The 21,220-nt window shown below is 43.7% G+C and overlaps 2 protein-coding genes across 5 annotated transcripts; one reads left to right on the forward strand and one right to left on the reverse strand.

Moving 5' to 3' along the window:
• Window positions 1-14,705: 14,705 nt before the first annotated feature.
• Window positions 14,706-16,277, reverse strand: LOC148848317 (expansin-A10-like). Its single transcript, XM_088951313.1, has 3 exons — window positions 16,265-16,277; window positions 15,049-15,163; window positions 14,706-14,880 (listed from the first exon to the last, which is right to left on the reverse strand). Exons 1-3 carry the CDS (start codon window positions 16,275-16,277, stop codon window positions 14,706-14,708), a joined length of 303 nt encoding a protein of 100 aa, XP_088807439.1.
• On the forward strand, window positions 15,305-20,809 carry LOC148848318 (N-terminal nucleophile aminohydrolases (Ntn hydrolases) superfamily protein). Of its 4 annotated transcripts, none has more exons than XM_088951609.1 (7): window positions 15,305-16,326; window positions 16,700-16,871; window positions 17,341-17,405; window positions 17,514-17,923; window positions 18,005-18,063; window positions 19,824-19,928; window positions 20,220-20,809. In XM_088951609.1, exons 4-7 carry the CDS (start codon window positions 17,531-17,533, stop codon window positions 20,437-20,439), a joined length of 777 nt encoding a protein of 258 aa, XP_088807735.1. In that variant the 5' UTR covers window positions 15,305-16,326; window positions 16,700-16,871; window positions 17,341-17,405; window positions 17,514-17,530; the 3' UTR covers window positions 20,440-20,809. The 4 variants fall into 4 exon arrangements, with proteins under 4 accessions (XP_088807735.1, XP_088807733.1, XP_088807736.1 ...); XM_088951607.1 differs by having other exon boundaries at window positions 15,968-16,326; window positions 17,525-17,923; XM_088951610.1 differs by having other exon boundaries at window positions 16,317-16,410.
• The last annotated feature ends 411 nt before the right edge of the window (window positions 20,810-21,220 follow it).

Raw genomic sequence — 21,220 nt, forward strand, 5'->3', positions numbered from 1 at the left:
GAGAGCCTTCCTCTCAAGCAATTGAACACCTCTCCCCCCTCTTAGAGGCCTCCTTATATAGTTTTTCAAGGGGGCTCTTGCCCCTTCTTGAAGTCTCTAGAATTGGGTGTATTACACCCCTCATGAACCTTCTAGAGTGCTCCCTCCTTCTCTTCAAGAAACATCTAGGAGTTGCCGCCCCTAGCTCCCTTTGGGCTGTTATTTGGGCTACAACTTAGCTTGCTTTTGAGCTCATGTGGGCTACACTCTAGGCTGTTATTTGGGCTAAAAATGGGCTGGGCCGAAATTTCCTTCTTACTAGGCTTCTTCCTTTGGTTTTTCCAAAGAGTTAGCTTGCACTTCTTGGGCCGAATGAAAACTCCCTTGCTCTCATGGCTGGGCCGGGCTGAACTTGATAAATTTTGGGCTTTCTTTTCTTGCTTTTGCCTTCTTTTTGTTGATTTGGCTCCCCCTGAAATCTTTCTTGCAATCAAGCTAAAATATGGCAAAATCTAATTAAACCAGCATAAAATTTCATGCAAAAACCTCATAAAATATAGATAAATTGTAGGTTCATCAGCGGTCAAGGATGCCCCTTATGTGAAGTGGCCACCCCGTTTGAGGGGGAATCCCAATGAAAGAAATAAGAATCTATACTGTAGTTTTCACAGAAATCATGATCATAGTACCGAAAATTGTAAAAACCTCCGTGACGAGATTGAGGCGCTCATCCGTCGCGGATATGTAAGGAACTTTGTACAAAATAACAATAATAGTAATAATAAAACAGGTTGGCAAGGGGAGCACGGTAAGGATGCTCCCGAGTCCAGCAGCATGCCGGCCGAACAGTCATAGAGGCAGCCTCCAGAAGATAGGCCGGTTCGGGGAACCATCCACGTGATAGTGGGAGGCTCGATCGTCATGGGTTGTACTTCAGCAGCAACTCGGACGTCAATTCGTGAAGCAGCCCGGGAAGAACAATATCCTCCAAAGCAGTTGAGGACAGAAGAGCAAATTTTCTTCACGAAGGATGATGCGCGAGAGGTCCACTACCCTCATGATGATGCGCTTGTGATAAAGCTGAGGATCAACGACTTCGAGGTCAGGCGCATACTTGTTGACTCGGGTAGCTCGACAGATATTCTCTTCAAAGTCGCGTTCGACCAGCTTCAGTTTCAGAAAAGTGAATTGAAGCCCGCGAACACTCCGTTGGTGGGCTTCAGCGGAGAAGAAGTTCGGCCCCTTGGGAAGGTAATAGTACCTATGGAAGTCGGCACATGGCCTTGCATAGTCAGACTCAACCACGACTTCCTGGTGGTTGCAACCCCCTCCCCATACAATGCCATAATAAGCCGACCGATCACCCATGTCCTACGGGCGGTGGTCTCCACCTATCATCTGACAATGAAGTTCCCTATAGACTTCGATGTGGGCGTAGCGCGGGGCGACCAGCTCGAGTCCCGCAAATGCTATGTCGCCGCCCTGAGGGAAAAGACCAAGGTGGCCGACAACCTCGAACTGGAGCGGCCTTTGGAGCAAGGCGAAGAACGAGCTGCGCCCACGGAAGAAACAATCGCTGTCCCGACCTCAGTAGCAGACCCAACTCAGATGCTTCAAATTGGTGCTTCCGTCCAGAAATCTCTACGATCCGAACTGGTAATTTTCTTACTTCAAAATTTAGATATTTTTGCATGGCCTGCGGTAGAGATGCCCGGTATAGACCCTGACCTTATAACTCACAAACTCAATACCGATCCTGTTGTTAGGCCCGTTAGACAGAAGAAATGCAACCTAGCCCCCGAGTGGTGGAAAGAGGTCGACGAGGAGGTTGCGAATCTCCTCGTAGCTGACTTCATAAGAGAAGTCCATTACCCGAGCTGGGTAGCCAACCCCGTTCTGGTAAAGAAGGCTAATGGCAAGTGGCGCATGTGCGTCGACTACACCGACCTAAACCGAGCCTGCCCGAAAGATTGCTTCCCGCTCCCCAGAGTTGACCGTTTGGTGGATGCGACCTCAGGGCATGAGTTGCTGAGTTTCTTAGATACCTATTCGGGCTATAACCAAATCAAGATGGACCCGGTAGATGAAGAAAAGACTGCCTTCATCACGGAGTTCAGTCTATACTGTTACAAGGTTATGCCCTTCGGGTTGAAAAACGCAGGGCAACCTTTCAAAGGCTTGTAAATAAGTTGTTTGTGCTAATAATTGGCAGAAAAGTAGAATGCTATGTAGACGACATGGTCGTCAAAACTCAAATTTTGCATGAATTAATACAAGACTTGCATTATGTTTTTGAAATTTTGTGTAAGTTTAATATGAGATTGAACCCAAACAAATGTGTATTCGGTGTGACCTCGGGTAAATTCCTAGGATACATCGTTAACCGGCGCGGAATTGAAGCCAACCCAGATAAGATTAAGGCCAGTCTTTAAGGCAATAAAGAGCAAAGGGTTCGAATGGACCCAAGACTGCTAGCTCGTGTTTAATGAGCTCAAGAAATACTTTGCTAGCATGCCGATCTTAACCCGACCCGATGTGGGCGATGTTTTAGAACTATACCTCTCGGCGAGCGACAAAGTGGTCAGTTCGGTACTAATAAAGGAAATAGATCGGGTCCAACAACCCATCTATTATGTTAGTAAAGTATTGTAGGGAGCAGAGACGAGATATCCGGAGATAGAGAAGCTAGCATACGCACTAGTAATTGCAGCTCGAAAGCTCCGCCCGTACTTCCAGGCTCACACTGTCATCGTCCTCACTGACAAACCTCTGAGGCAAGTCTTACTTAAGCCCATGGTCTCTGGTCGGTTGATGAAGTGGGCCGTTGAACTCAGCGAGTACGACCTCCAGTACAAGCCGTGAACTACCATTAAGGCTCAAGCCTTAGCAGATTTCATCGTTGAATGCACATTTAGTTCTGAAATTCCCAGACTGGTTGAGTATGAGGTCCCCAATTTGGGTGAGCCCGAAGCTCCCAGGCCGGTTGAGTCCGAGCCCCATGAGGTAGCAGTTAGTGTGGCATCTCTCCTTGTTCGGCCAAGCGCGAGCTGGGATGATGAGCCCTAAATCCTTCACGTAGATGGCTCCTCGAACCAATAGGGCAGCGGAGCTGGAATAATATTGCATGGCCAAAGTGGCATGAAACTGGAGTATGCGCTACGCTTCAAGTTTGCGACATCTAACAATGAAGCGGAGTACGAGGCATTGATAGCTGGACTAGCCTTAGCCAGAGAAGTAAAGGCCAAGCACATCGTTATCTGCAACGACTCCCAGCTCGTGGTCAACCATGTCACTGGCGAGTATGAAGCTCGCGAGCCAACCATGGTCGCCTACTTAGCCAAAGTCAGAGAGGCCCTACTCAACTTCTAGTCACACTTCATCAGACAAATCCCTAGGTCAGAGAACGCTGAGGCTGATGCCCTGTCCAGGTTAGGAACGACCAGCGACATCACCATGAGAACCGTGTACATAGAGGACCTGCCTCGGCCTAGCATTCTCGGGGGGCATAGGAGGTTGCTCCCGTCGTTCAAGCAGAGCCGAGCTGGATTGACCCTCTCGCGAGCTTCTTGCTACACGGGACCCTCCCTGCAAATCACCATGCAGCTAGAAGGGTGCAGCGCCAGGCAGCCAAATATGTCATGATAAACGAACGGCTATGCCGGAGATCCTACACACTCTCCTACCTGCGTTGCTTATGACCTACCGGAGCTGAGCTCGTACTCCGCGACACTCATGAGGGTCTGTGCGGCGGACACTTGGGGGGAAGGGCCCTCGCCCAAAAGGCACTTTGACAGGGGTATTATTGGCAAACAATGTGGGCAGATGTCATTGAACTCGTTAAAAAATGCGACAAATGCCAGAAGCACGTCAATATCCACCACCAACCTACTACCGACCACAAGTATCTCACCAGCCCGTGGCCCTTCTTACAATGGGGCATTGATCTACTCGGGCCATTCCCGCCAGTAACGGGTGGGAGGAAGTTTTTAGTAGTAGCAGTGGATTACTTCACCAAGTGGGTAAAGGCTGAACCCCTTGTAACGATCACAGCCCAGAACGTCCATAACTTCTTTTGGAAGAACATCGTGTGCCACTTCGGGTTACCTCGGGTACTGATTTCTAACAACGACAAGTAGTTCGAGGACATCAAAATCCAAGACTAGTGCCAAGATATGGAGATCTGACAGAACTTTACTTCAGTCGCACACCCTCAAGCAAATGGTCAGGCAGAAGTCACAAACAGAGCCATCCTCCGCGGACTGAAGGCACAATTAGCCATCCTCAGGCATTACCCTACTATGTCACTCAACTTGGTGTACACAAGGCTACCCCTACTAAGTGTTGGAATACAGTTCAGGCACACATGGTAATCACTTCACCATGTACCATAGAGATGCCTTGAATGATTTAAGGGACAATTCAAAATAACGGTTATCGAGAAGCCCTACTTCGGGTATGTAGCTCTAATAGCTCGGGTGATGAGATCGCCTTAGCAAAGAAAGAGTGCACACCATACTTAGAAGAAAAAGAAGAACTTTCATTACCAAAAAAAAGGGGAAGGAGAAAAATGACAAGGCAATAACCGAGCTAAGCAGCTCGAGAAAGTTTAAACAGTCACAGGGCACAACCGCCCAACAAAAGATCTTTGAAAGATCGGGTTTATGGCACTCGGGCGCTACCAGAAGTCCAGGAAAAACACCGCCTTAGGGATCCGCCTCCTCATCCTCATCCTTTGGGGAGTCAAACTCCTCTTCCTTCGCTTGATCCATCGTCTTGGGAGACAGACCCTTCATAGTGATGCCATCGAGGTTGAGCCCGAAGAACTTCTTCCAAACCAACCACCGATAGAGCTTAAACCAAGAGCGCTACGAACTCGAGCCATATTCCACTTGGAGGTCATGGTATTCATGGGAGTCTTTCAAATCCCAGACCGCCTTCTCTCGTTCAGCCTCCACCATCTGGTCAAAATTTTGAGTTCAATCTAGAAGAGTGGACTCCAGTTCCCGTACCTGCTGCCGAAGGAGCTCCCTCTCTGTCACCACCCTCGACGACTCCTCTCGGTAACGCGTGCTCTCTTCAGAAAGCTGGGCAATTTGGGCCTCCTGGTCGCGGACGAGCAACTCCTGAGATTCACTCCCCTTGCGAGTGTGATGGAGTTTGCCCCGAATCTGGTCAAGCTCGCCCTGGAGCTTCTTATTAGTAGCTCGCTGGTCGAGGCTGTCGATGTGGTGGATGCGCGTCTGGAGAGCCATAGCATGGATGGTGGTATTCACCTGCCAAAAGAGAGAAGATCAGAGGATAGCAAAAAGAAGCCAAATTAGAGGAAGGAAAAAATCACTTACCACCATGCAGTGGGAGGAGGCGAACGCAGCGAGGTCCCCGGGCTCCATATTCTCCCATTGGGTGACCTCGTCATTGTTAATCGCCTTCTAGCTCCTCTGGCGAGCCACGGTGTAGTCGTTCACCCCTTCCTAGTTCCCCATTGGAAATAGAGGGTAAGGAATGGCTGGAGAGGGTTATGGGGAGTCACCCCCTATTGTGGGAGCTCTTCCCCTCCGAGGCCAGCCCCACTAGTTCCCTCGGATGGAGTTGGCGAGATTTCAGGCGATGGGATCTCAGGCGGAGGGGAGGAAAAAGTCAGTTCAGCAGATCCGAACTCAGTACCCCTCGAGGTGGGAGTTCGGTCGGGGCACGACCTCTTCACCTTGCACCCCTGGTTGCTTGAAAGAAGGCAGCGCGAGTCGATACCAGACATGATGGCTACCAAGGAAAAATCATGGTATTAGTTTGGTAAGAACGATATATATATGCATATGAACACAATGTCGGGACAAAAACTGCGCGACCTAAAAGGACAACCTACCCAGGCTCCGGCTGGCCTGCATGAGCTTCTCCTTGGCCATGTAGTCTGAGTAGAGGAAGCCTACTGATGCCCAGGACAACATCGTTTTCTAAGTTTCGGGGTCTAGCTCGGCCCCAGAGTCTTGGATGGCACCCCTCCAAGAAGTAGGGAAGGGCCACCCTTCGGGGTTGCGGACCAAAAAATAATCCCGCTTCCAGGCGAGGATTTTCTTCGAGAGCTCATGCAAGAGCTTGTAGCCACGACGAGGAGAGAAGTAGTAGAGACGCCTCTCCGGCGGGCCCCGGGAGTGGCATTCTTTATACAGAGGATAGCGGAGAAGATGTCCAGACTCAAGGGAAGACAGTATTCCGAACACAAGGATATCGTCCCAACCAAATTCCTGATGGCATTGGGATGGAGCTGGTCAATAGTGACATTGAAGTGGTTTAGCACCTCCACTATCAAGGGGTGTAGGGGGAGACGCAGGTCAGCCTCGAACTACTCCTGGTAAATGATTATATCATTGGGGCCATGCTCCCATGGAAAGTTACCAAAGGGGATGTAGTAGAGAAGGTCTCTAGGGAGGTGGAAATAGCTAATTAGAGTCCCCTTTGTCATGGAGGAAGGGCTGAAAGTATTGGGCTTCCTCCCCATGAAGTAGAAGCTCCTTCGCCAGAGACCTCCTTGGCCCCCGGGACCTGCTCCCAAGCTCAAGGGAGCATCATCATCCTGGTCACCGCCCTGGTAACAAACACGGTACAGGTATCCCGACATGATTGACAATAAGTAAAACTCACCGAAAGGGGACGAGATGAAATAAGTTGAGGAACTCGAGTAGACTTGACAGGTGTGCGACCTCAGAATCCAAAGATAGCAAGATGGTGTGAAGGAAAACGAGGCCCAGAGGGCCCCCCTATTTATAGGCCCCACGTTTCTGAATCGGCGGCCCAGATCAAAGCAAATCCGATGGCTCGCAGGCGCACTGAGCACATGCCTTCTGAAAATTGAAGGTTATTGGCGGCACGTCTTCCACGATTAAGGCAGTGACGACTACACACCGCTTGAAATTAAGAGCTACTTCAACACATTTTGGGAATCCGAAAAGTCAGAAAATCTCTTGATTCCCGTGGATGCATTTAATGTGAGTAATCAATCGAGTTTGAATTTCGGTCAAATCAGTCCATCATGATTCATGGACTCCTCGCACTAAGGCAATGCTCTCAGCTCAAAGAGTGGGGGGTAATTGATGGAGGACGATTTGACCCGACCTATGAAATGGTGACACGTGGACACTAACTCAGCACGAGCAACAGCTCAGCATTTTAGCCTAGTATGACCAAGTGACGGGCCCATAAAGCAGCTCACTACATCGTAGCTCACAAAAGGAGAAGCTCGCCGCAATGCGAGCTCTGGGTTCCCCAAGCTACCTTTGAAGGTATACTCCGAGGCAACTTAAGCTCGCGAGCTAGGGGAACTAGCTCGCCCAAGCTCCCAAGCAGACAAGTCATCCCAAGGAGATTCTACCAGACAGGAACACACCAATCCGCCTATAGATACCCCGAGGTAAAGACACCTCAAGCTAGACAGCTCGGATTAGCTTGCCACAGGCAGCTCGCCGCTTACAAGATAGCCCGGCACGGGGTGGCTCACGGAAGGGTAGTTCGGCATATCGCAGGAAGACCTCCTGCCCGACCACCGTACCCGACAAATCTGGGGACAATAGCCATATCCCTCGTCAGACAGTGTCATGCCTGCCACCTTTAGAGGGTGCCTCACACCTGACAGGCATGTACCCTACGATGATGGCCCCGTGCGTGCCACCTCAGCCCCTACCAATAATGGCTGCGACAGGCTGACAGTGGTGGTTATACCTGCCCTGACAGAGGCCAGTGGGCCAGATGGAATAGATTTCTGTTATAAGGAGCTTATTATCAAGGGAGAGAGGTATGATCTTCTACTCACACGCTAACTGCACTCTTAGCCTTCATCTTCTCCTTGCTTCTCCTACATAATACTAACTTAAGCATCAGAGTGTTTCCACCGGATAACCCCCCTAGGATTCTTCTTCTTCTCCATCTCAGGTACCTTTTGGGAGCCATGCAAGTGCCAGCTAGGAGTGACCGGATTGCACACCATCAGGCATAATGCACAGTATTTGTTGAATTTGATGAATGCAGTGGTTGATGAAGTTGGTGCAAAAAATGTTGTACAAGTTGTGACTAATAATGGAAGTGCTTATAAAGCAACTGATAGAATGTTGAAATAAAAAAGAAAGCACTTATGTTGGACATAGTGTGCAACTCATTACCTTGATTTAGTGTTAGAAGACATTGCTAAACTTTCTATGGTGTTCAAAGTGATTGAAAGGGGAAAAACAATTACCAATTTCATTTATAATCACTCAATTGTTCCCAACTTGATAAGGAGCTTCGCAAATAATAGAGAGTAAATACGTCTAGGGCCAACTCTCTTTGCTACTTATATTGCTCTTGAAAGTCTAAATTCTCAAAAGACAGCATTGAGACGCATGATTGACTCAGACAAATTTAAATCACTACCACAAGCAAGAACGAAAAGGGGAGAAGAAGTTGAGAAAATTATCAATGACAACAATTTTTGGAAATTAGTTCAACAATATGCTTCGATGATTGAGCCCCTTGTAAAAATGCTTTGAATTGTTAATGGTGAAAAAAGAGCAACAATGGGAATTGTATATGAGGCAATGCGTAGAGTGAAGAAAATGATTGAAGATAAATTTCCAAATTCAAATAAACACATCATGGACATTATACACAAGAGATAGAATGCACAACTCATTCACCATTTACATAAAGTAGGTATTTTTTACTCTATTTAATTATATCATTAATTTCTAATATTTTATATTTTTATGCTAAATGCTAAATGAGTTTTTAAGATGTCAATTAACAATATTATTTTTTTTCTTAAGTTTCAGCATATTATATAAGTCCAGCTTTTCAATATGATCACGATCTTGTTGTGAATGAGGATTTATTGTCACATTTGAAAAAAATATTACAAGGCTGGAGCTAGATGAAACCAGAGCTGCCTTTGCCTTACAAGAGGTAAAGTGTAATTGTGTAACTTGATAAATTATATAATACATATATGTTGATAATATAATACTAATATCTGTTATTTTCAATTTAGGCAAAAATATTCCGTGAAGCATTAAGTGGCTTTGCAGATCCTGTGGTTGTTAAAGCAAGAACAAGAATTGACACAAGCAAATTAAAATTTTAATATATTCTTGATTTCTCTATTCTTTAATGTTAATTATCAAGTTGTTAATTAATTAATTCTATTTTTAATATTATACATTTTATATTTATATTAAAATGATATATATATATATATATATATATATATATATATATATATATATATATATATATATATATATATATATATATATATATATATATATATATTGCCTTTTCAGCTGAATGGTGGTTGATGTATGGCTAAGATGCCCTATATCTTTGTAAAATAGCAATAAGGGTACTATCACAAATGGCTTCTTCCAATGGTTGTGAACGAAATTGAAGTACCTTCGGCCTTATTCATACAAAGCAAAGGAATCGTCTATCTTATGACACTTCGAGAAAGTTGGCATATGTCCACTACAACATGAGATTAAGAGTTAAATACTTTATTAGAGATAGAAGGCATGTAGAATGTTATATCAACCCAATTGATCTTGATGATATATACGATGAAGAAGATCCAATGACATCTTAGTTAGAAGATAAAGACACAGAAGCAAGGGTCTTAGATGAACCAAGTAATCCTCCAAGACCCAATCCCTATATTGCAAATCAAATAGGGGTAAATGTTGATGATTGGGTCAAAGAATAAATAAACAATAGTGGGACTGGTAATTGTAATGAGTCTACTGATGATGATGGTGGTGATGGTGATAGTGGCGATGATGGTGATGGTCGTGAATATGATAGAAGTGGCTATGATAGAACAAGTGGTCACAATGAAGGTGATGTTACTCGTAGTTTTGTTAAATATGTACCACTTATGGATGATTCAATGCCATTTAGTCAAGAACAATAGCGTCCAAGTCACAAAGACATGCAATTAATGGATAGTTCGAGTTATGGTTCTTATGATTATAGAAGATCAGATGAATGGAACCAACATTATGGAAGATCAATGGAAAGTAATGAGATGATAGCTGGATTAAGTAGGATGAGTTTGAGTTCAACTTCTAATTATGGATACAACTCTCCTCAGTATGGATATGAGTCATATGACACGGGTCGTACAGATACAACCCTTAGAACTACAATGCGTTCTTGGCTTTTTGGTAGTCTTGCTAAAGGGTATAGATCAAATTATCAGACATAACATTGTTATTAACAATGTTGTAGTAGGGAGCAATTTGAGCATTTCAGACAGATATATACAACATCATACTCTAATAGAATGAGTTGGGGCGAATATTGCACTTTGGTTAGAGACCAACACAATGTAGATATAAGCAATTATGAGCCTACAAGAAACTCCCTATGTTACTGAATTATTGGTTGTCATCACATGATTTCAGGTATATAAGTAAATAATTTATCAAATAATTATTTTTTGTTGTGATTTTAATATTTATTTATTAATTATTTTTGAATTGTATGTTATATAGGTTATTAACGGACATCATCATTTATGAAGGTATGTTTTACACTTCTATTACTAAATATTTTTTCTTTAATTTTAGACAATATTTGTGTTGAGTTATGTTGTATGCCTTGAATTGGATTATTAAATATTGATGTGATTATAATTTTAATAAACATTGTTTAGATGTTCACATATATTGAGTAGTTGAGTATGATGCGGTTCCTTATCGATTCTATTAAAATATATTAATTTAATGTGTATATCTTATTAAAATCTTATATTTAGTGTTATTAGTGTATTTTTATGTTATATTGAAGTTTTTATAGTGTATCTTTGCATATCTATGCGTATCTTAATTTTTCTCCGATACGCATGCGTACCAAGGCATATCTCGATATGTATCTTAAAATTGCCTTCCCAATACGCTATGCATATCTGATACTTTGAACCTTGCTCACACATCAAAGCATTCAATGACTCTCAGCTGGTGGCGAACCAAGTAAACGGCGAGTACGAAGTCAGAGAACGAAGCATGACTAAATACCTCACCAAAGTTCAAGATTTAGCCCGCCACATCCAATGCTTCTCCTTGCAACAGGTTCCGTGAGCCGAGGACACAAGAGCCAATGCCCTCTCCAAACTAGCAAGCACCTCGAGCAGATCCTTGGACGGATCGTGCACGTAGAGAAGTTACTTTGGCCCTCCATTCAAGAAGTCCAAGTGCTCCCAATAGAGGTCGAGCCGTCGTGGATGGATCCCATCATCAATTTCCTATCAAAAATACAGTTTCCCGAAGAGAGGAATGAGGCAAAGCAACTTAGACATTAGGTAGCCTACTATACCTTGTTGGAGGGAAAACTGTACCGAAGATCCTTCACCCTGCCTACCTCCGATGCCTCTGTCTAGAGGAAGGTGAGTATGTACTGTAGGAAATTCACGAAGGCATCTGTGGAAATCATCTCGACGGAAGGGCCCTAGCCCAGAAAACTCTAAGGCAAGGGTACTTCTGGCCGACCCTCCACAAGGACGTCATCGAGCTAGTGCAAAAGTGTGATCCATGCCAGCGACATGCCAACTTGTGCCACCAATCAGTCACCACTCTCTCGGCCCTTAGCAGCCCCTGGCCCTTCGCCAAGTGGGGGATGGACCTCTTTGGCCCTTATCCACAGGCCATGGGGGGGCAGAAAATACCTCATCGTCACTGTAGACTACTTCACCAAGTGGGTAGAAGACGTGCCCTTGTCCACCATCACGGCCCGAGCAATCTAGAACTTCTTTTGGTAAAACATTATCTGTCACTTTGGCTTACCCCACATGCTGGTCACTGACAATGGGAAGCAGTTTGATGACGCCAAGTTCTGAGAGTGGTGCACCTCCCTCAACATCAAGCAATAGCACACCTTGGTAGGCTACCCCCAAACTAACGACCTAGTCGAGCAAAAAGCCAATGGGCCGATGAACTAAATAGTGTACTCTGGGCTTACCGAACCACACCTTGGACAACCATCGGGGAAACACTCTTCGGCTAAACCTATGGCACCGAAGAGGTGATCCCAGTAGAGATCGGCCAGCCAACACCCTGAGTTGAGGTGTACTGCAAAGCCAAAAATAACGAAGCCCTCAGAGCAAACTTGGCTCTACTAGAAGAAGCTCGAGAGCAAGCACAAATAAGAGCGGCCCGCTACTACAACTCTAGGGTAAAGGAAAGACACTATCAAAAAGGAGACCTTGTCCTTAAGAAGGTTATGATCCCCGAACCTAGGTGTAGACCTTCTCAGGAGTGCTCCCTAGCATCTGAAAGCAATCCCTTGGGAGAAGGACCACACTCACTAGGGCCTGACCAACCCCCTCCTCGTAGGTGGAGTCCCCTTCGTAGACGTTCCACTAGGGATGGAAGATTTGGTTGGATCGCTCGGTGAGCTCCTCTAGGGGCGTGGGGGCAAAAAATGGCCCCATCCATTCTTTATGGGACCCCCTCGGGGCATCCCCCACTGAGATCTTAACGCAGGCCACCTTCTGCGGCGGCTGATCCCCCATGGCCTCCTTGGTCGACCTCTTTTGCCCCACCTCGGTCTTCTGGGCAGGCTTCTTTGACCCATTGGTTAGCTTCGGCGGTACTTGTTGTTCACGCCGCGTCTGGCCCTCCTCAACGGGCCTCTTCCCCTTAGTGGGGACCTGTGTGGTTTCTCCCTTTGTGGGAGCTGTGGGAGTAGTCCCTTTGGTAGGGACTTGTGAAACTGTCCCCTTAGTTGGGACCTGGCAAGAGGACCCCCCCTTCGTAGGGGCAGGGACCTTCTCCTTTGGCGTTAGTGCCCCATTAGAAGGTCTCTGAGGTGTTTTCACATAGTCCTTTTGCATTGTGTGGGCATGTTCTATCACAGCCTTTTGGGCATCCATCGGCACCTCTACAAACAAAGTAAAGCCAGTAGTAGCACAATGCAAAGAAGAGGACGAGGGAACATGTTAAGCGACTATAGGGCCTCGGGTACCCTCATACCGTAGGACAAGGGGATGAAGTACTACCTCGCCAGAGCCCTGACCTGATCCCCATCCAGAGAATTCTCTAATCCTAGGTGAAGGATATCGGTCTCGGCTACTACCTAGGCAGCCCTCGTCCTGATAACAGGGGATGGGGTCTCCTCCCCCTCAATTTGGGAGGACCCCTCGGCCACCCTCAGCGTCACGAATGCGGTTCATCACCTCGACGGCTACCTTCGGCACTCTTGGAGGCTACCCTCTCCCGAAGCACCTCAACCTCATGCCGAAGGGGAGCAAGGGTAGAAGGATTCAAAGGAGAAAGGGGAGCAAGGGCAGATGGACTCAAAGGAAAAAGGGGAGAAGGGGTTCGGGTATGGCTCCCCTTCGACTCATTTGAAAGATTATAGCACCCAGGTTTAGAATCTGAGAAAGACATCATTTGAGGCACTTAGAGGAAGAAGTGAAAATGAAGTGTCAAAGATTGGAGAATCTAGGAGTTGAGTTCACTCGAAAGTTAAGGCACTTAGAGGCAAACAACAAGAATGTTGTCGTCAAGGCCCCTATTTAAAGGAGAACGAATGGCCCAGATATCTCGAGATCCAACGGCTGAGGAGCCACCACCTCCACAGCCCAACTGCAGCATGCCGCGTAACGTTCAGCCTCAGAAGGCAAAACAATGCGCTAGCGATGGCTCAGATAATCTTAGATCTAATGGACGCAAAACGCCTCCGTACCTGTGATCTAGCCGCGCCGCACCCCTGAGCGCTCATCCTCGGAAGGCAAAACAACGCTCGAGGTGAACCAGCGCGTCCACCCATTGCGACCCATTAGTTTATGTGACCCGATCGCGCGAATGCGCACTCTGGTTTGACTGGAAAGATGTTTCATGCACGGGGTTTTCTCCCAACGCATAGACCCAAACAGAATACGGCCCCCGATTGCTTGTCCAAAGCAGCAATGCCGCAGGTCGCTCGCAACTTTGGCCCAACTTATGAAGATGAACCAAGCGAAGATGCAAAAGAGAGCACCACTATAGGGTACACCTCAACTGTCGAACCCACTAGCGCTCACCATTACTACTCCAATCAGCCGAAGCAGAATTCTTTACCTCGGCCTCGAGAGTGCGAGGAAAGTGATGTAGGGTGGCCCAACCCAGCCCATTCTAGGTTGGGAGGCTCAAGCCCATGAATGCCACAACCAAGGACGCGACTAGCCACAGCAGGGGCTACCCTGCACCCCTCGTACGGAGCCAACTGTGGAGCGCCCACACGTCCTCGCTAACTTGCCTCCGTACGACTCCCATCTCAGGCATTCATCTCCACCAACCTCCAGGCGCCTCAATTATAAATAGCAGGTACACCCCCTCTAGGTGAGGGATCCTGATCCTGAAAATTGATCATACTACAGAATTTGAGTGTCCTCACTTTGGGAATTCAATAGCTACGAGTAGCCTCCTTAGAGCCCTCGTTTGTGCTTAACCCCCCTCTTCGTGCCCTCATACTAACTTGATCGTCGGAGTCTCTGCCTTGGTTTCTTACCCGAGGCCTCTGACATCCTCTGCCTTGCAGCACCTCAGCTACTAGGCCTCAGCTCCTACGGAACTTGGTACGCCATCAGCCTCGGCCTACAGCCCTCAACTTCAACACCTCGTCCCCGATCCCTCGAAGCCTTTAGCCCACCTTCAGATCTCAAGGGGCAAAATTATTTTGTTGTCCTTAGCCAACCCGAGCATCAACAATAGGGGTCAAGGATGGTCTCTCTAGTGGAACTGCCCTCCATTGAAGGTTTGGCCGAAGGACCAACCAGCAGGGGCAACATTGTAGGAGACTACGCTACGCCCATCATTGGTGGTGACCTGGTCCCAGTTCCTTGACATTGGTTGCCACCCAATCCTTGACCCCTTGATGGAGACAGCAAGCACATCACTAGCACCTCTGACGTTGGTTATGAGGACAAGATTGAAGTATGAATGGCTGCAAGGAACTCTTCTTGAGATCAAATCAGCCCCCCATAGGACCAAAGAAGTACAAAAATTACCTTCTATAAGCCATAGGACCTGAAAAATTACTAATACTGTACCACTTTGGGTCGTTCACACACACCTAATCTCAAAACAAGCCCCACAACTCAGGCCATTGTTGAACAGAGCAGTACTCAGAGCTGCAGTATTAGTCCCGTAACCTTGGCTGTAGAGGTTTCCAAAGCCGCAAACTCCGCCTACAAAGAGGAAAAACAACAATCATAAGAGAATGTCGAAATAGCTATTTTGCTAGCAAAGGTACGCCTTGGGTTCTCTATAAAAACCAAAAAAAGAGAGGAACACACGACAAAAAGAAGGGAGGTGTTGTCGTGTGAAGAGAATGTCCCTTCTCTCTCTTTCATTCTTCAATCTTCATCAATGGCATCTCCGTGTCTGGTGTGGAAGCCTCAGAAAAAGAAAAGAAGAAGAAAGGGAGAGCAAGATGAGATGCAAAGATGCCAGTGATGAAAGAGAGAGAGAGAGAGAGAATGATGAATAGTGCTATTTTGTGTTGGTGGGGAGAGAGAGAATCAAAAGGCAATTAAGGAAGAGGGAAGGTTGAAGGGGGGAGTGCACCACCATTTTTCCGTTTTGCGAGGCCAGGAAGAAAATGAACAATATTCGAGAAAGAGCAAAATAAGTATTTTGAAAAAAAAATATCATCTCTTTAACATTTTCATCTTGGTCATTGATGGAAGGGAGGTATTTATTAATTTTGTCAAAAATAAAGAAGAGGTTTTTTCTAAAATGAAATTATAAGGGATGTTTTTATGATTGTTAGAAACTTCAGGAGAGATTTTTGTATTTTACTCTTATATTTATAATATATATTATAAATAAGCATATAAATATGATATAAATAATGGAGATATATGTAATATTATATTATATAATATAGTATATAAATATATATAACGGTTGGTTCGATTAATTATCAGCTTTTCATATTAATTAATCAAAACTGAATGGATATACCTTAATTTTTTAAAAAATATCAAATCGAAATCGAATCGAACTGTTCATTTAACCGGATTTTTCGGTTCGGTTTCATCAGTTATGTTCGGTTTTCCGGTTTTTGAACAGGCTGAATGGGAGGCACAGCGCAAATAAGCGGTTGTGGGCTTCCCGGAGGGCCGGAGCCTATTGACTGGTAGATATCGGCGCTTCCGAAAAGGGGTTCCGGCTTCTGATCAATGAGAGATTAGGTGCAACCGATCCAAGGAAAAGCTCACGGAGTCCTGACTCTTTTGGGAAAGAAGCAGAGGCGTAAAGTAAAAATTGCTAAAAAACCCCTCGACTTTCCGGTGCCATGGCTCTCACAAAACTGTCTATCACCTATCTCTTCCTCTCAATTTCTACGGTAAGATGCCACAAGAAGAATTCATTTCCTAACATGATTTCTAGCATTTTTTCGGACTGTCTGTGTTTGTTCTTTGCAATTTGGGTATCGGGTCTTCATCCTTTTCGTTCCATTTGCTCGGTTGTTTTTTCACTTAAAACTTTATATTCCAATAATTTCTTCAACATAAACGCTTGTTTCTTTCATCTGGGTTCTCTATGTTCCTATCCATCTCATCATATTTCTTCGACATGAATGTGGGTTTGTGGTTTCCATACCTACATATATTTAATTGGATTTGCCAAATTCTGCAACTTGACATTCTGGGTTTTCGTCCGCCTTTTGTATGTGTTAGACTCGATTCAATAATCTTTCTTTAACTGTTTATCGTCAGGTCTTAGGACATCAAGTGCATAACTCGGGGCAGTACCCTTTGGTTGTCAGCACCTGGCCCTTCGTTGATGCAGTAAGAGCTGCTTGGAATGCTGTTGACAAGGGATTATCTGCAGTTGATGCGGTGGTAGAGGGTTGCTCTGCTTGTGAGGAGCTCAGGTGCGATGGTACAGGTATGAATCCGATTATCCGAAACCTAATTTGATAAGAAAAATTGTGATATGATCTTCTAATCTAAAATATAATGTGACAGGTTGCATTAAGTTCTTGATATGTCTTCCGCTTTTGGGTAATCTGTTTTTATGAGGATGTGTAGCACTTGCTAAAAAAGGTTCCTGTGTTAGTTTATGAATTGGTCTTTGTTTTTACTTTGCAGTGATTAGAATCATTAGGTTTGGGATATTTATCATTTTTAAGGCCAAGGGTAAACTATGTATAAACTTTTAGCTTGATTAAAAACTATGGTTGAATTTGCTAATTTATTGTTCAAAATCATAGCATAGGGCCCGATATTAGAAGCAATTTATGGTTTTTTCTTCTAATTTAGAAACGGTGTATAGATTTTTGTTTTGATGGAGCAATTAGATACGTGTTTTTAATCCTTAATACTGTCTATTGTTAATATAATTTTGATATCAACAGTTGGGCCTGGTGGAAGTCCAGATGAGAATGGAGAGACTACAATTGATGCTCTGGTCATGGATGGGGTAACAGTATCTTTCCTACTCTCGACAAATTCCTGTTTCTATTTTCTTGACCTTTAATCTTTGATCTGCATACATTGAAAATGATAGTTTATTACTTGCTTTGCCAAGGATGTGAGTAGACAACAATGGATGTTGGAGCTGTTGCTGCCATGAGATATGTGAAAGATGGCATCAGAGCTGCAAAACTAGTGATGGAACATACAGGCCATACACTTCTTGTTGGAGAGAAGGCCTCAGCTTTTGCCATTTCCATGGGTCTTCCAGGACCTACAAATCTTAGCTCACCAGAGTCTATGGAAAAATGGCACATGTGGAAGGAGAATCACTGCCAACCTAATTTTTGGAAGAATGTTCTCCCCGTGAATAGCTGTGGCCCTTATCATCCAAAGGACGACTCTTCCATTGTGGAGCTCACTGGTGAGACATGTTCTGGAGGCAATTCGAAGAGTCTTCCATGGAGTTCATCTCATATCAGCCACCACAACCATGACACTATTTCCATGGCTGTAATTGACAAAGTGAGTTGATTATCAATAGATTACATAATACTTCTCAATTTTTTTCTCATCTTCCTAATATAATTTCTGTTCATTGTGTAGATGGGGCACATTGCAGTTGGTACCTCAACTAATGGAGCTACCTTTAAGATCCCTGGCAGGTACTCTGTAATTCTGCATAGTAGTGCTGTTATCTCTCTTCAACGACAAGGATATCCAAATTTATTTTGATCTGCTACTTCCCTATTTTTGAGTGCTATAGTCTTGTGTCAAAAATGCCCTTAAAAGGCTATTGCCATGGAATTCTCAGCATGTCTTCTGTTTTTGTTTGTCTCCATGTAATCTGGTTGAACCTTGGTTCTACTCTTTTGTATCTCTCCTTTTTCTCCATCAAAGACACTGATAATTGTTGTCATTTGTAAAATTATTATTACTCCTGCTGCTGTTGCAGATCTAGATTCTCCATTTAAAAGGGATATTTCTAGAACATGGTATGAGCTATTTGTTTCCTCAAATCACCCTCTTTCCATGTGGTAAAATTCAGCTGGGAAAATTTTACCTATAAAAAAAATCAGCTGGGAAATTTGGCATTTTGTTGAGCACTGTTTTAGAAACTGCGCCAGACTGGATGATTGGATTGAGTTCAAACTTTAGTTGTTCAGAATTTTGGTTTGGTTCTATTATTGAACTTAACTGGTATGCTGATCAAAAAGAAAAGAGAGAGAGAGAGAGGAGGAGGAGGAAAATGAGCATGGAATTAATTGTTGGAAAAAAACATATGGGAAAAAGGAAAAGCTTACCCAGGTAGGAAATGTTTGATGCAAACAGTAGTCATCCTTTTTTTTAGTGGATGAAGGGATGAGTTTACATCTTTTTTCTATGGTTTCTCTGAGCTTTATCTTGTTTCCTGATGTATCACTGGAATTGTCAGATAAAGAGATTTGCACCAAACTTTTATCTTGGTCATATACACTGAGCTTGTAATAACCTTGAATCCTTGTGGTAGAATGTGGAAGAGTGCTCTAAGGATGCAAAGGATGTCTAAAAGCAAAAGGCACAAAGGCTTGTTAAGAGAAGATATATAACGAGGGATGTGAGTAATGAACATTTATAGTATACAGTAGTATGTACCAAATCAACTTGGTTTGATCTGAGGTTGGATAGGGTGCTACCTAGCCTATCCCTGTAACAGTTTGATGTCCAGTCCAGTTTTTAAAATAGTGTTGTTGAGGCTGAACAAAATGAAATTTTCTGATTTTTTGGATCGTTTGCCAAGATCTCAAGATTATCTCTCTAGATGCTTTATTTAATACACCAATGAATTATTTAATCATATTTCTTTTATACGTATATTGTATTTTTTGTTGTCTCTGATATTTTAAAAATCTTCTGAACAATTTCTAAAATTAAAATATTCATATGTATTTTATATCTTTCTACTTTTGACTGAAAATTTTAATAAAGTAGCTGAAATTTCATTTGAAGAATTTAATTCTGAAATTTGTTGACATTGACATGAAATTTCAGAGAAATTATAAACCATGGGATGCTCACAAGTACAGTATAACCATAGTAGGTACTTTTAGAATTATTATCACTACTAAAATTGTTGCTTTTGTTACTTTTACCACCAACGGTACTTGTAGTAGGAGATTGATTGTCTATTACATTACCTTGTAAATGTTAATTTCTCATCATGTACTTGGCTTCCATAGAATCTGATTGTTTATGGATCCTCTTCCGAGATGAACTTGTTTTACTGGGGAAGGATATGAAGAAATAGTAAAGGAAAAAAAATGTTTTACTGGATTATAGACTTGGTTTTGTGGAATAAGACCAAACTGTTGAGTTGCCTGTTATCTGCAGATTTGGATATTCTTGTTTTATGATTCACTGAATGATATCTCTTGCTTGATTCTAGGGTAGGGGATGGGCCTATACCAGGGTCTTCAGCATATGCTGACGATGAAGTTGGGGCATGTGGTGCAACAGGGGATGGTGATGTTATGATGCGCTTCCTCCCGTGGTAATTAACTTGAACTTTGTAAAGTATTCTTCTTTGTCCTAACATGAATTCATGAAATGGTTATTTTTTGCCTATTATTGAGTATTTGAAAACCAAATTGATTGAAGTAGACTGGTTTTTGCTGATTTAGCTCATATCCTGTTAGTTTAGATTAGACCCTCTTTTTCTTGCTTCATTTTGCACACAAATTTCTTGACATGCGCTCCCACCAAAAAGAGAATGGTCAAATTGTTTGTCTCAGTCTTTTTGTCCTTTTTAATTGTATCTTAGTAAGTACGTATTTGATTTCAGTTATCAAGTTGTGGAAAGTATGAGATTAGGAATGGAACCCAAGGTTGCTGCTGAGGATGCAATATCACGGATTGCACGAAAGTATCCAGATTTTACTGGAGCCATTTTTGCTGTTGATAAGAATGGTTTGCACGCGGGCGCTTGCCATGGATGGACATTTCAATATTCAGTTAGAAGCCCGGGCATGGAGGATGTAAAAGTATTCACTGTGCTCCCTTGAGACCACAACTACCAGGAAGTGTGATAAATTAGTTTTGCTTCCTTATGGCAGAGTGGTCTTCAGTTGTCTTGTGCTAGTCCTGTTTCTTAGATAGTTTTTTATTAAACTTTGTTACCTATCGAATTTTCTGTTATATGGATATCTTAAGATGTTTCCCTGATGCAATAAATGATTTTCTAGTACTACTATGAGAACTTGATCTAGGAGATATCTAATATCTTAGCCAGTGCAGGACCTGCTGGTTATCATGCTTTGTATCTTCATACCAGTAGAAGACAGTATGTCATATGTGGCAAGCCAGTGGATTGATCTACATTATGTTTTACATACTCTTATTGAGATATAGGAGATTTGTTCAATTCAGAGTTCAGACCATCTTGTTCTGTTTGTTTGCCGGGGACTTGCATGCAGAAAACGAGAACAAATTTGCAGTATATTTGGCTTAGAGCTCTAAACAACTGCAAGTTCTACCATTTTTCCGTCTTTTTTTTCCCTAGTGATGTGCCACATGTGTTGCACGTGCCACATTTGTGTGCCTAAGTGCTTCTAACTCTGAAATGCACATTTAAGAGATCGAAGGAGCCAAGTTTCCCCATTTATATGGAGGTAACATATTCAATAATTCATCAATAATATGGGCTATTTCTTGACCTGCAATGTTGGTTCTAGACAAACCAGCTGAATCGTGCAACTGAAAATGCATACAAGGATGCTTATACCTTTAAGAGTTAGGATTCCTTCTATTTCTTGTTTTCTATATATAGGACTTTTTTTATTTAAT

This window comes from Nelumbo lutea, chromosome 6 (genome assembly GCF_056320005.1).
Source record: "Nelumbo lutea isolate HS-2025 chromosome 6, American lotus-T2T, whole genome shotgun sequence".
Taxonomy (NCBI): domain Eukaryota; kingdom Viridiplantae; phylum Streptophyta; class Magnoliopsida; order Proteales; family Nelumbonaceae; genus Nelumbo; species Nelumbo lutea.